Raw genomic sequence first — 13,463 nt, 5'->3', positions numbered from 1 at the left:
AATTCGATCCTGACCAGCCTGGAACTTATCCGCGGTGAAGTTAAAAATTCATCCTACGGAAGATGCCTTCCATAGCCATGGAAGACGCCTTCTATGAACAGTACGAAGACGCCTTCACTACTTGAAGGCGCCTTCGGACAATGTTTATCCGAAGGTAAATTTGCTCCTTTTGTCCTGCAAAATAATGTTAGTCAAAATAACCTGTAAAACAAGTGTTAGGATAATAATAATAAGTAGTAATTAGTTTCTGTCCTTCCAAGACTAGAAACTAGTCAAAGTATCAGATTAGGTATCCAAAATGAACCTAATCTGGACTGGTGCTACTGCCCCCTCAACCGGAACGCATCCTCACAAGGTCACTCTTTTCCAGTGACTTAGCTTAACTTACCACTTTGCCAGTTGCCTGGTTCGCAGACCCAACTAGACTTTGCGCCAGATATCCGATCGACCCGTTGACCTATTTGGACTCTCTCAAACCTATCAACTCCTGCACACTGGGTTAGTACAATAAATAAAATAGTAAAGTAAAATAATGTCAGCATATTTCAAGATTCGTTGGTTCGATCAGGATTTGCTGGTTCGGTCGGCCGCACGCAGTCGACCAAAAATCAATCGGTCACACATTACCTAGGGTTACCTCCCTATGGTTGCGTAGCTTCACTCCCTAGGACTTCCATTGCCTGGCTTCACTCACCAGGACTTCCTCCACCTAGCTTCACTCACTAGGGTCTAGCTTCACTCACCAGGACTTCCACCGCCAAGCTTCACTCACTAGGGTCCGGCTTCATTCACCAGGACTTCCACCACCTAGCTTTACTCGCTATGACCCGACTTTACTCACTAGAGCTTCCACTTACCTAACTTCTAGTTAGGATTTCTCACTTGTCTATCCTTCGGTTAAGGCTTACCCTTGCTAGTGATCTAGTCCTGACTGGACTACTCTCTTCCAAGCATCAAGTCCTATTTGGATTAACCTTTGGTCAAACTGTCCAAACTTAGGTGCATTGTCAAATATCGAAACCCTAGAGGTCAATTGCACCAACAATTTGATCACATTAAAACTATCACAGGATACTTACACTTTATTGTTTATCCTCCTAGGGGCGTCTCTAATTGGTTGAGGGTGCCTCCAATGCTTCGAGATTATCAGCTCTAGGGCGCCTCCAAGGTGCCTCCATGATTGAAATGTCATCCTTGAATTTTATATGCTCTGGATGTAAGTACCTCGTCGTAGTTTTGGTATGATCAATCAAGTCATGTTAGGTCCTATTGTGTTTAATCCTTATGTCTAAGTGTGTAGAAACTTAGGAGTACAAGAAGTCGAGCGAAAGACATAGCTAGCAAGAAGGATAACACAAGAAAGAGTCGACAGATTCGGTGCATCTGAGAGACGAGGTGCTTCGGAAGAGTACACTGGCAGATGAGAATGAAGCGTGCGATATTTTCGAGGGACGAGAAGCCAGAGTGGAAGATTCCAAGAGAAGAAGGTCGGAAGATAGGTTCAGGTGAGTTCAATTTCTGATGACTGAGATTACCTAAGTGACCGGAAAAGGCGTTGGACGGTCAACACAAGGCTAATTGATCCGGGTGCCCGGACCATCCAAGCACCCACACAAGGTGGTACGGCCGCCCAAATCACCAGGGGCCCGAAGGGCACCTTGACGTTGTGAATCAACTTTTGGGTCCACGTCAGCACTAGTCTGAGCGTCTGGACATGGTCCAGGTGAAAAAGTTTATCTTATTGTTGTTGCGTGGAGATAAATGTTGCCTCACTGGGGCGCCTAGAGAGGGTTCGGATGCCCAGATCACGTCACGTCAACAAATGACTAGTTTCGACCAGTGGGCTATAAATATAGCTCTGGCCTTCTTTATTTTAAATAACACTTGTATTCAAATTAATCCTTTTTGTTATAATTGTTCTGAGTTGTAAATCGTTATATGAGGTTTCTCCACGTCCGTGAATTTGCTCAAAGAAGGAGTTCGGCTAGTGTACTTCATTTGTATTGGATTAACAACCTCCCTAATTGCAAACCATATTAGTTAACGTCAAAAGCTTTGAGAAGGGTGCATTTGGTTTTTCAAGGCAATTCCCCCCCCCCCCCGGCCACACGAGACCTACATTGGGCACCTCTTGTCATCCGAGGCACCTCCACTACTCTTTCGGGCACTCTCAATGATTTTTCCTGAATGTGTTAATTTAAAAGCAATATGTCTTTGCAACACAAAGTTAAAAAGATATATGCATAAACTGTTTATATATTTATGAATTAGATTATGATTAACCAAGATTATTATCTAGTCTTAGTCTCAACTTAGATTTTTTAAAGTTGAATCTAAGTTAGATTAGTGTCTATATTCCTACTGGGACTCCTCACTAGATCACTCTACTTTAGTTGCTTACATAACTTACCATATACAGAATCACTTGACTTATGATCTCCTTACCCACTAGGTCTTCTTGCCAGATGTCTCATCTAGACTTTAACCAGTTATTTGGTTCAGTTGACTTAACTGGACTTCTTGCCAAATAACTGGTTCTCTCTGACCTATCTAAGCTTCTTGCTAGTTATATGATCCTCCTAACCTAACTGGACCTTAGCATGATATTTGATCCTCTAGACCCGTCAAGTCTTTTAATCTACACAATTGGTAAATAAATTAGATCATAATAAGACTTAACTTTGACAACATTAATCTTAATTCAAAAATTAATTAATCAAGCTAATTACAGTTAAACTAAAATTAAATTACAATTAAACTAAATTTTAATTAATTAAATTCAATAATTAATTAATCAATCTTCATTCAATCATTAATTAATTTTAAAAATAATCAAATAATAACTTTAATTTAATTACAATTAATTCAATCAATTTAATGAATTAAATAATAAATCAATTTAATGAGAATAATAATTAATTAATAAAAAAACCTAAAAATAATTACTTTAACTTCATAACAATTACTTTTATTTTATATAATTAAATTAATCAATTTAATTCAATTAATCCAAAAATAATTTAAATAATTTTAACTTAATTAATTAAATATGAAATTAATTTTTGACTTAATCTAACTCAATTAATTTAATTCAAAATTAATCCGAAAGTAATAATTTTTTTACTCAATAATATTCTTTTTAAATTAACTAAATTAATACTAAAGGAATTAATCAAACTTAATTAAAAATTAAAAATTTAAATTTAAAAAATCTAACTTAATTCAAAATAAAAATTTTTAATCCAAGTTTAATTCAAAATTAAATTAATAAACCAAGAATCTTTGAGAAAAAACTAACTTAAATAAATCTGATTTAATTCAAAAATAATTTAGAATCAAAATTCTATCTTAGCTAAATAATTGAATTAAGCATATCCCAAAACTCATAAAATTACTATATTTGAAAATTTAGTACAATTGAAATGTTTAAGTAAATTATTTAAAAATATTTTGATATTTTTGATAAATGTATTACATTAGGATATTTTACTTAAAGTTAAAACCTTGTCAAAAAGAGAATGTTAGCTCAAGGGACATATTCTATTAAAAGACATATTTTTTTAAAAAAGTCAAAATAAAATATTTTAATTTATTTGAAAATTTTATCTCAAAATGATTTTTGAAAAATTCTCTTTAATTTTTTTTTAGTTTCAGCATAATTCCTTTTCTTCTGAAAACATTTTAGAAAACATTTTCAAGGTTATGTTAAAAAAACCTTCAAAAATTAGTTTTTAAAAGTTTTCAAAAATAAAATTATTTTAAAAACTCTATTGAAAATATTTTAAAAAAAACTTATTTTAAAAATCCTTTGGAAAGTATTTTGTAAACACTCTTTTCAAACTATGACTTTTGAAAACAAAATCACTTTCAAAATATTTATGTTGGAAAAAAAGATTTTTACTTAGCAAAACAGCTTGAAAACTTTTTTGAAAAAATATTTTGAAATAATACAACTTGTTAAAAAGTTTGAAAATCATTTTTATTTGTGAAAATGTATTAAGATCTTGCAACTATTTTGCCCTCCTATTTTTGAAAATACATTATTTGTTTCCAATTTGAAAATTATGAACCATGATCTCTTGTTTTATGCATGTCAAAGAGGGAGAAATGAGAATTACAAGTTAAGCTTAGGAAAAAAATTTAAAAACTTTAGGAGTGTTAAACTTTGGGAAAGAGTTTAATTTAAGGAAGGGATATTTTAAAAAGTTATTATTATTTAACTTAACTTTCAACTAGATTGTCAAATATCAAAAAATGAATAGATTGTTGGTACAGAGAACACTAGAATCAAACCTAAGTTCTGGTGCTCCCTACACCAACAAATTAAAATTAAGTCCTATTTATTTATCTAGTTCTTATGATTATATCCACGTTCTCAAACATCATTTCCATGCACTATATTGAGAACAATAATTTGTTTGACACGAATGCATTTTAAAAAAATTTGATTAGTGTTCAAAAAACCAATGCTCTTAATATAGTGTGTCTAATTAATGTTTAAGGATTTGGATATAATCAGAAGAACTAGACAAATATATAGGACCCGATTCTATGTTATTCGGAGCTCTTTAGGTCCATTAGCCAATTTTGGCCGAAATTAGTCAAAACCGACTGATGAACATAAAGAGCTCAAAATGACATGAAATCATGTTATATGTATTTATTTAGTTCTCCTGATTATATTCATGCTCTCAAACATCATTTCCATACGCCATATTGAGAGCAATAATTTTTTTAACACGAATGTGTTCAACAAATCTGATTCATGTTTAAAAAATCATTTCTCTCAATATAGTGTGTCAAATTAATATTTGAGGACATGAATAAAATTAAGAGAACTAGATGAACATATATGAGTTGGTTTCATGTCATTCCTATCTCTTTAGGTATATCAGCCAATTTTTGTCAAAATTGGTCAAAATAGATTGATGGACTTAGATAGCTCAGAATGATATGAAACAATGTCCTATGTATTCGTCTAGTTCTCCTAATTATATCCACACTCACAAACCTCATTTCATACACCATAATAAGAGCAATATTTTTTTAACACGAGTGTGTTCGAAAAATCTGATTTGTGTTACAAAAATCACTACAATCAATATAGTGTGTCAAATTGATATTTGAGGATATTGATATATTCAGGAGAACTAAACGAACACATAGGATCTAATTGCATGTCATTCCGATCTCTTTTGGTCCATCAACCTATTTTGGCCGAAACTGGCTAATGGATCAAGAGAGCTCAGAATGATATGAAACCAGGTCGTATGTGTTCGTCTAGTTTTCTTCATTATATCCACACCCTCAAATATCATTTCCATATGTCATATTCAGAGCAATAATTTTTATAATATGAATATATTAAAAAACTCTTATTCGTGTTCATAAAATTATTGCTCTCAATATATTGTGTCAAATTGATATTTGAGAACATTGATATATTCAGGAGAATTAGATGAATACATAAGATATGGTTCAATTTCATTCTAAGATATCTTTGTCCATTAGTCGATTTGGCTAAAATCAGTTGATAAATCTAGAGAGTTTCAAATGATATAAAATCTGGTTCTATATTTTCATTTAGTTCTCCAATTATGTCCATGTCCTCATATATCTATTTGATCACTATTTTGAGAACAATGATTTTTTGAACACAAATTAGATTTTTTTTAATCGATTGTTATAATATAACAATCATTTGGGACTTTACTGTGCTAATGAACAATATCCCGAATCAATTGCTATACTGTAGCAATTGATTTGATAAATACGGAGGGGCAAAATGAATATAAAATATGTGATTTGATAATTTTAAAACTTGAGTTCATACTTTTGAATATTTCGAAACTTTATCTATATGGTTCGATAATATACCAGAGTTTTTATAGATTTTGAGCTCGCCTGCGGTGTATGATGTGAAGTGATATATAGTGTATGATGTGAAGTGATACATGGTGAGTGTGAAGTGATATATAGTCTCACAAATACTCCAATTATTACTTTTTAAAAGTGTCTCATCTCATTGCTTGAAATGTCTCCTCTAGCGTGTAACTGAGTTAGTACTCAAGTAACAGAACTGTTTCATTAGATAAGAATCCATTCTTGTAGAGTTTATTTCCCTAAAAATTAAATATCCTCCCATCTAAAACTGCTCAGTACGTAATTTACTTTCCTTAATCTCTCTATGGGACGGATAATCTCAGGAGGAACGAAATCACCTTTATTCATTGAAGTGTCTCCCCTAAAGCTATTTTGGGAATATTTTCCTAAGAAAAAGTCGACTTCACTAGGCATCAAGTTCGTACGCCTAGTTCTTCATCTTCCTTGAGCTGTTTTCGTCAATTATGGCTCCAAACTCATGCCGACGATTCAATCAGCTTGAACAAGTGCCAAATAGTGCTCAAGTAAAGAGATTAATCCTTCCACAAAAGAAAAGAAAAAGGAAGATTAGCAAACACCTGGCTGGCATTAAAATTTTGTACTGGCTGCAACCATATTTTCCAGCATTAATCAACCATAAATAGAAGGAATTTAAAGTAGGCCGTAACAAATAAACAGAGAATTAATAGCAGTACTCAATAAGGAGACAGAAATCTACTGGAAATTAAAAACAAGATGATTTAAATGCAATAGTGAAATCCTCTTCCTATATTAAATGGAAGAAATGACGAGAGCCTGATCTGTGGTTCTACCTGAACAAATGCAACAAACATGCACGCTCAGACTTGGAAAAGATGAATATAGCAAATTAACCATTCAGAAATTCTTAGCACGATGAACACCCAATTTGTTCCATGGATTCATAGCAGCGATCAGGTAACACCTTTGGGTCTAAAGATTTATATAAGCATCTTACAGTTGCAAGGATAATCATCAACGTAAATAACCATTGTTTACTGGGTTTGAAGGTAAGGAAACCACACGGCATCAAAGTTATTGCTTCTGGATGATAACTGAATTAGCAAGGCCTGCTTCCTCAATGGTCTTGGATAAATCATCTAGCAGCTTAGGTGGAAAACCGACCGTCTGTAGCTGATACAAATTTGATGCTCCAGGCCTAGATGCCTCGATATAAGACCGTATGTCACCTATGGTGTGGTGGGTGTTAAAGCGTGCAACAATTCGAGTTCCATCTGCCAACCTCAACTGGATGGTAGTAGACGGTTTAGAACTGTCAACGGCCAGGGGGATGGTTGGGGAGGGACTATTACTGGATGTTGGGTTGGCGTTGACTACTTCACTTGGAGAGCTGCTGGATGACCCAGTTCCTAGTGTCCTGCCTGCACCCTGAAATGGATTAAGGGGTCTCACAGGTTCCTGCCAAGGAGAAATGGTGAGCGAAACCAGGATTCAAGGGGGAAAAGGGGCAATCTCGGAAATTTATGTTTACGTACAGAATAATTTTCTGCCCTCCTGATGAGATTGACATTTACTACAGACCTCCTGTCTGCTGGGGCTAGCTCCATTGGGCATTCAGACTTCAAAATACTCTGGCAGGTGAAAGGCAAGAAAAGACAAGGAACATAATCAGACTAGTATAGATTTGCTAAGAAAATGTCTCCTTGGATACTCCAATTATAAGTTAAAGATGGGGAGAGCATCCAAAGCAGTGCAGAAAATCCAAATGTACCAAAAAAATAATAATGCTAGTGTAATAGTAGTTATAGTAATACCAGTAAGATTGCTAAAATTTGTTGAAACCTTGTCTGGATCTGAACTGTTGTTTGTGTGATGCTGGTGAAGATGTTGAACAACATTTGTTTACAAAAATGAGTATTGCAAAGTTTAGATGGGCTTTAGACAATATAAACAACTGTCAAATGTGGATTACAGGGGCAGATGTAATCTTGGAGGAGCAAACATTGCCAGGAAAAATAGCTAAATAGAATGCCTTGAGCACAGGGCTGGACAGAGGTCAAATAGAAGGAAAGAAACATAATGTTCAATGAAGAGGCAATCAACTCACAAGGGGAATGGTACCACAACCTGAATTGATGTAGATAAAATTCCAGCCAAGTTAAATCAAGCATTTCACAAGGTGTTTAAAACACATAGTGGATGTATACAAGGATGAGATGGCTTACAGTTAAAGGGCTGTGAAAATTGTCTAGTAAATCACCTTGCTACATGCCATATATATATATATTTTGAGATTGGATGGAAGATAGCTATTCTGGGTTTAATGCCCCAGAATGGGTAAAACGTTCAAGATCTTTGAAACTAGATGGCATGAAGCTGGTTTAAATACATATTTTCAAGAGGAAATGAATGATGATAATAATATTAGCATTACCTGTAGAAAGGATGCATTTTGGGGATCATCAAACGTCCTCAATGGGCCATCGTTGACTGTGAACCCATTGGTCCAAAAGTAGATATTGTGAACTATGTTCTCAGGCTGTTGAGGAGTAGTATGCACTGTTTCACCTGATAGTAGTCTGCCAGTTCCTGTAAAACTTCTTGAGCTTGAAGATTGACTAGGATCAACTGGTCCTTGCATGGCTCCCATCTGCCTAGCTTGCTCAAATATTGCATCCACACTGTTACCATCTTTTGATGGATCTTGGACCAGCATTCCACTGCAAAATTAACTGGGTTATTTCTGACCCAAAAAAAATAACTGGGTTATTACCATACATACCTCAACAGGAAACTATGACTATGACAATACTCTGGGTATCCCAACAAACTGGGCTTATCTTGAGAGTTGAGACACGTTTAATTATGTAAGAAAAATTTCTTTGGTCTTCCTTATACCTTTCTCAGTTCACATCTTCAGGAATAATTAACTAAAGGAGTGAGTTCACATTATTTAAACCTATTTTCTCCCATCTATCACTTATCAGGACTTAGCTTAATTGCTTAGGTATATATATTTTTATTTAATATGATCTAGTAACCCACATATTCATTTCAACGTATTCATGTCAGTTGTATAAATTATATTTGTCATTCTAAATTAACTGTTATTTAAACTGAGGAGCAAATGACTGCCTATTTCATATATTCATTAATCAAATAACTTTGCTAAAGTTAAAACACACTTTGGTTATGAAGAAAGCAATATGACACATGCGATCAGGTAATGTATTCCACCACAACAGACTGAAATCAATGTAATAGAAATTGGTATTCTAAGGCTTACATAGCATTTTCAGTGTATTTGATATTCTAAAGTTACCATGTAGCAGCCCCATAAGAACTTCCCAGTACTCATGCAAAACATCTTTAATACAAAATGAAGGAAGATAGTTGATTAATTACTAAAAGATTCATTGTAGCAAAAAGGTGATTATACTCACCCCAAGCGCCCCCTCACAACTCGTCCCCAGGTTATGTGAAAGGAGGTAAATCACAGGGTCAACTTATAGCCGACCGCCAAGTGGCTAGGGGGTGGGAGGAGTTTTTCCCCGAGGGCAAATTACTAAAAGATTCATGAATGCATGAATCAAAGTTATGGAAAGAGGGTGAGGAAATAATCATTAGCTGTTAAGAGCAAAATTTTAGCATGAAATCATTTCAACCCCTTAAGAATGCACTATAAAATGTTGTTTCAACAAATCTTTATGAATTTTGTGTCATTTGAAAAGATAAGAATAGATATCGCTGGTATTTCCAAACTCACTTTTATTTCAAAAATACACACTTCCAGAAGAAGCAAATCATGACAATATTCCAAATGTAGCCCTGATTTGAATATGTAGTTAGCAGAACAGTTTGAAAAGCCTTTTGCACTTTTCACTTTGCAATTTTACTCACAAGTAGCATATTAGATTAACTGCAGAAAGAATATATAGATATAACTGCTAATTATCTATCAGACTGAAATCCATATTCCTTTGCAAATATTCAGTGAATTTGTAGTAACTAAGGATGCTCTAATAAATTATCAGAAGCTCATGCATAGAGACAATATCCTTAATTAGTAAAGACAGGACTTAAATTTTTGAGAATTCGTGATCTCCATAGATGCCCTTTTATGGGTGTAGATTGCTTACATGCAAGTATAAGTACAAAGATGAATGAAAAAAAAATCTAAATGACTCAAAAATCGTGTTTAAAAAAGCACTGCTATTTTTGACTCACCAGAATGGCAAATGAATGCAATAAATTATATATACTAATAAATATGATTCCCGTAAGTTGCATTAAGAATTGATATAAAAAACTCACAGTTGGAGTCAAACCATAAGCATAGAACCTACATCCTATAAACACATATTTGCCTTATCATTCAAGTTTCAACCCTCCTAGTATCAGTTATCTTACTATTTTAAATGATCTGATGCCATGACCAATGACCATCATATATCACAATTCAACATGTTTAACTTTCTACCTATACTTACAAAAAAAAAAAAACTTAGGTCCTGTCAAAATACCTTGCTTGACTTGGAGCATCTCATTTTAAGAGAATTCAGGTTAAGATCAACCTCGATTAACATAAGAATATTACAATACACACTCATGTAGGTGAAACAAGACAGCATAAAACTTGCATCCAGCTCAAAGGAACTTTATTTCATATTGAATGCCGCACATTCATCCTGTAATGAATTATTTTCCAACAAGCATATAAATGAGCTTTGTGGAAGTCTAGATGTATACTCATCACTGCAAATTATTTCACGATGGATATATTCAATTTCCTACAATGCAAACTCATTAAAATCAAAATTAACCTTTACTGTGGCCAATATTACTATGTAACCACTAGGCGTGGAAGTTATACTCATCACTTTAACCAACTAAATACAAAGTGAAAAAACAGCAGCAATCAACAATAGGCCCCAACAACAACTATATGGTCTCAACTACAGGGACACTTTCATACCACAAAGTTCTCTCAGTGGCCCACTAGTCAATAGTTCTAGGATTTTGTTTTTCTTAAAGCTATGTTTGACTCATCCTAATTTTCATGTTTCCACAACCGTTGTTTGAACATCAAACAGAATTTCCCAATCATACTGTTGAATGTATAACTGTACTACATATATTATAAAATGTGATACTATCCTTCTAAACATCTTGCCTGCCATTAATACACATTCTCATGAAGACAAAACAAATTCACATATTGCAAGTCACTATATTAATTGCACTACCAGTATACCAGAAACTTTGAGAAAGCACAAAATTTTTGGCAAGTAAACTTGCCAATTAAGATAGAGATCAAGCAATCTCAAAGCTCAGAAATTTTATGTAGAAAGATATTGATGATAGCTGATGCAACTCATCCCTGAATATAAGCACCACATTCCTAAAGTAAATCAAGTTCTCAAATGACAAATAAATTTAATTTACATTCACCAACACCTCAAAAATCAAATTTTCTATAGGAAATATTTTCAATTCTACAATTGACACCATTACAAGGAGATTCTTTCCGTAAGAAGGTTATGTCCAGAAATTAAAAACCAATTCAAACAAATTTGGAGCCCAATATTCCTTATTAGACAGGAATTATAAAGAATTTTACTCGTAAAGTACGTTTGACGGTAAGAGACTACAGATGGCGCATAGGAGAAAACAAGAGATTAAAGATAAGGATCGACCCCGGATGCAATCTCGACCTCAACAATGTCACAGAAACTATGTTTCTGTATCTCCCAAAACTTTTTCATAATTCAAACAGACCTAGCTTCTATTTGTGAGATTACACCCACAGGAATCACCAGCGTTGGAATCACCAGCCTTATCTTCACGGTCAAGAAACGGAAATCAATTAGAGGAACCGAACATCGCAAGAGAAAAGGAGATCAACCTCTTCTCTCCGCCCGTGTAGTACTCCTGAGGCGCGTCGGAGTCGCTATCGGAACCGTGGCCGGAACTCTGATTCAGATCCGCGAGGGTTCGGATGGTCGGCCTGCTCCCCGACGGCTTCTTGTCACCTCCCCTCGAACCCATCGCCGTGGAACGAAGACTGACAGAGTAGCAGCCGGCTAAACGGAGGCGGTGGAAGAAAGCAGCAGATTTGACGAGGAATATCGGGGCCTCCTCCTCTTCTCGGGTCACTAATCAAATCGTGAAATATGGGCCGGGCTGAAACTGGTCGTTGTCGGGCTGGCCACAGACCCACAGGAAAACACTTAATTTATTAAAAAAAACATATATTTTTTAAAAATTTTTGATAAATGCATATTTATTTTATAATAAATCCATATATTATCAAATTATATTTTAAATATTATTTTATAAAATTTAGTATATTAAGTTTTTATTTTAAAAATCTTATAAAAATATTTTGCACTTTTGTATTTTAATATTAAATAATGCTTTCTCATACTATTAAATACCTTTATATTTTAAAATCTACCTCTAATTTAAATATTAAATAATGTTTTTTTATCTACTCCGCTATGAATAACCTTTTAACTTTAAAAAAGATTGAGTTCCACAATATATCTCCGACGAGATAAGATCAAAAATATTTAGCACTCATTTGCAAAAGTCTATATTCAGAATGAATATGTTAGAGATTTAAGTTTTTGAGTGGGCATAAATTTGGTTTCCAATTTACTTGGCAGGTGAATTAGGTGAGAAGATAATCTTTTTCAAGATTAATCAGAAGATGAAGTATGGACTCTTAAATTGTTAAAATAATAATAATAATAATAATAATTAAAATTATTATCGTGTATCTATAAATTCGAGTCAAAAAATAATCTTTTGTAATACACGATAAGACTGTGTATAAGAGATCTAATAGATTTATCTAATATAGATTGAGGTATAATATGACTTTATGAGTATGATATAGTAAGTAAAACACTCAAAAAAAAAAAAAAATAATAATAATAATAATAATAATAATATGACTAAAATTCTAAAACTAATATTTATAGAACAATTTTGAATGTGCATAAATTATGTTCTGGATTTACTTGGTAGATAATTCGTATGAGAAGATAATTTATTTCAAGATTAATCTCAAGTAATCTGGACACTTACATTGTCAAAAAAAAAATACTAATATGCACAATAGGTAAAATTATTATCGTGTAACTTAGTGGTCACGAATTTGAGTCACGAAAATAACTCTCTTGTAATATAGGATAAAACTGTTTATAATAAATCTACTATAATTTAATTCTCTTTCAAAATCTTATATTGATGAAAATTTTATATATTAGACATCAAAATCTCACATTCCGTCCACCAAGTAAATCCAAGAAGTACAATAACTTCTGACGTGACATCCTAACTTCATTAATAGTTCACTCATCGTAAATGCGCCTTACGTAGGAATTGAATCTTGATTACTTGGGAAATGCATCCTGTCTTTTACCACCACATCAACCTTGGGGCTCAGATTGTCCTTTATGGGTTCATGTTATGTTTGACCCAAGCTTCTACGGGCTAGCACAGATGGTTCATATGGTAGTGTTGCTGTAGACAAACTCAAGGTCAATTTCCAACATGTTCGGAAGCCCTGTAGGTTATCTCACCCTTGACATGTG

At 33.8% G+C, this 13,463-nt stretch overlaps 1 protein-coding gene across 1 annotated transcript; it reads right to left on the bottom strand.

Annotated features, from left to right (window-relative positions):
* Positions 1-6,778: 6,778 nt before the first annotated feature.
* LOC122027343 (plant UBX domain-containing protein 4-like) lies at positions 6,779-11,998 on the bottom strand. Its single transcript, XM_042586293.1, has 4 exons — positions 11,768-11,998; positions 8,297-8,582; positions 7,398-7,493; positions 6,779-7,320 (listed from the first exon to the last, which is right to left on the bottom strand). The coding sequence occupies exons 1-4, from the start codon at positions 11,908-11,910 to the stop codon at positions 6,937-6,939; spliced, it is 909 nt and encodes a 302-aa protein (XP_042442227.1). The 5' UTR covers positions 11,911-11,998; the 3' UTR covers positions 6,779-6,936.
* Between the last annotated feature and the right edge of the window lie 1,465 nt (positions 11,999-13,463).

Source organism: Zingiber officinale, chromosome 10A (assembly GCF_018446385.1).
Source record: "Zingiber officinale cultivar Zhangliang chromosome 10A, Zo_v1.1, whole genome shotgun sequence".
NCBI lineage: Eukaryota > Viridiplantae > Streptophyta > Magnoliopsida > Zingiberales > Zingiberaceae > Zingiber > Zingiber officinale.
The sequence above is the reverse complement of the archived record's forward strand: the minus strand, read 5'-3'. Positions and strand labels throughout refer to the sequence as shown.

Excerpts from the sequence above, each read along its gene's own strand:
- LOC122027343 (XM_042586293.1), bottom strand. The coding sequence starts at position 11,910 with ATGGGTTCGAGGGGAGGTGACAAGAAGCCGTCGGGGAGCAGGCCGACC. Across the intron at positions 8,583-11,767 it reads TACACGGGCGGAGAGAAGAG|TGGAATGCTGGTCCAAGATC; the intron begins GTTGATCTCCTT and ends TTAATTTTGCAG. Across the intron at positions 7,321-7,397 it reads GGAGGGCAGAAAATTATTCT|GAACCTGTGAGACCCCTTAA; the intron begins GTACGTAAACAT and ends TCTCCTTGGCAG.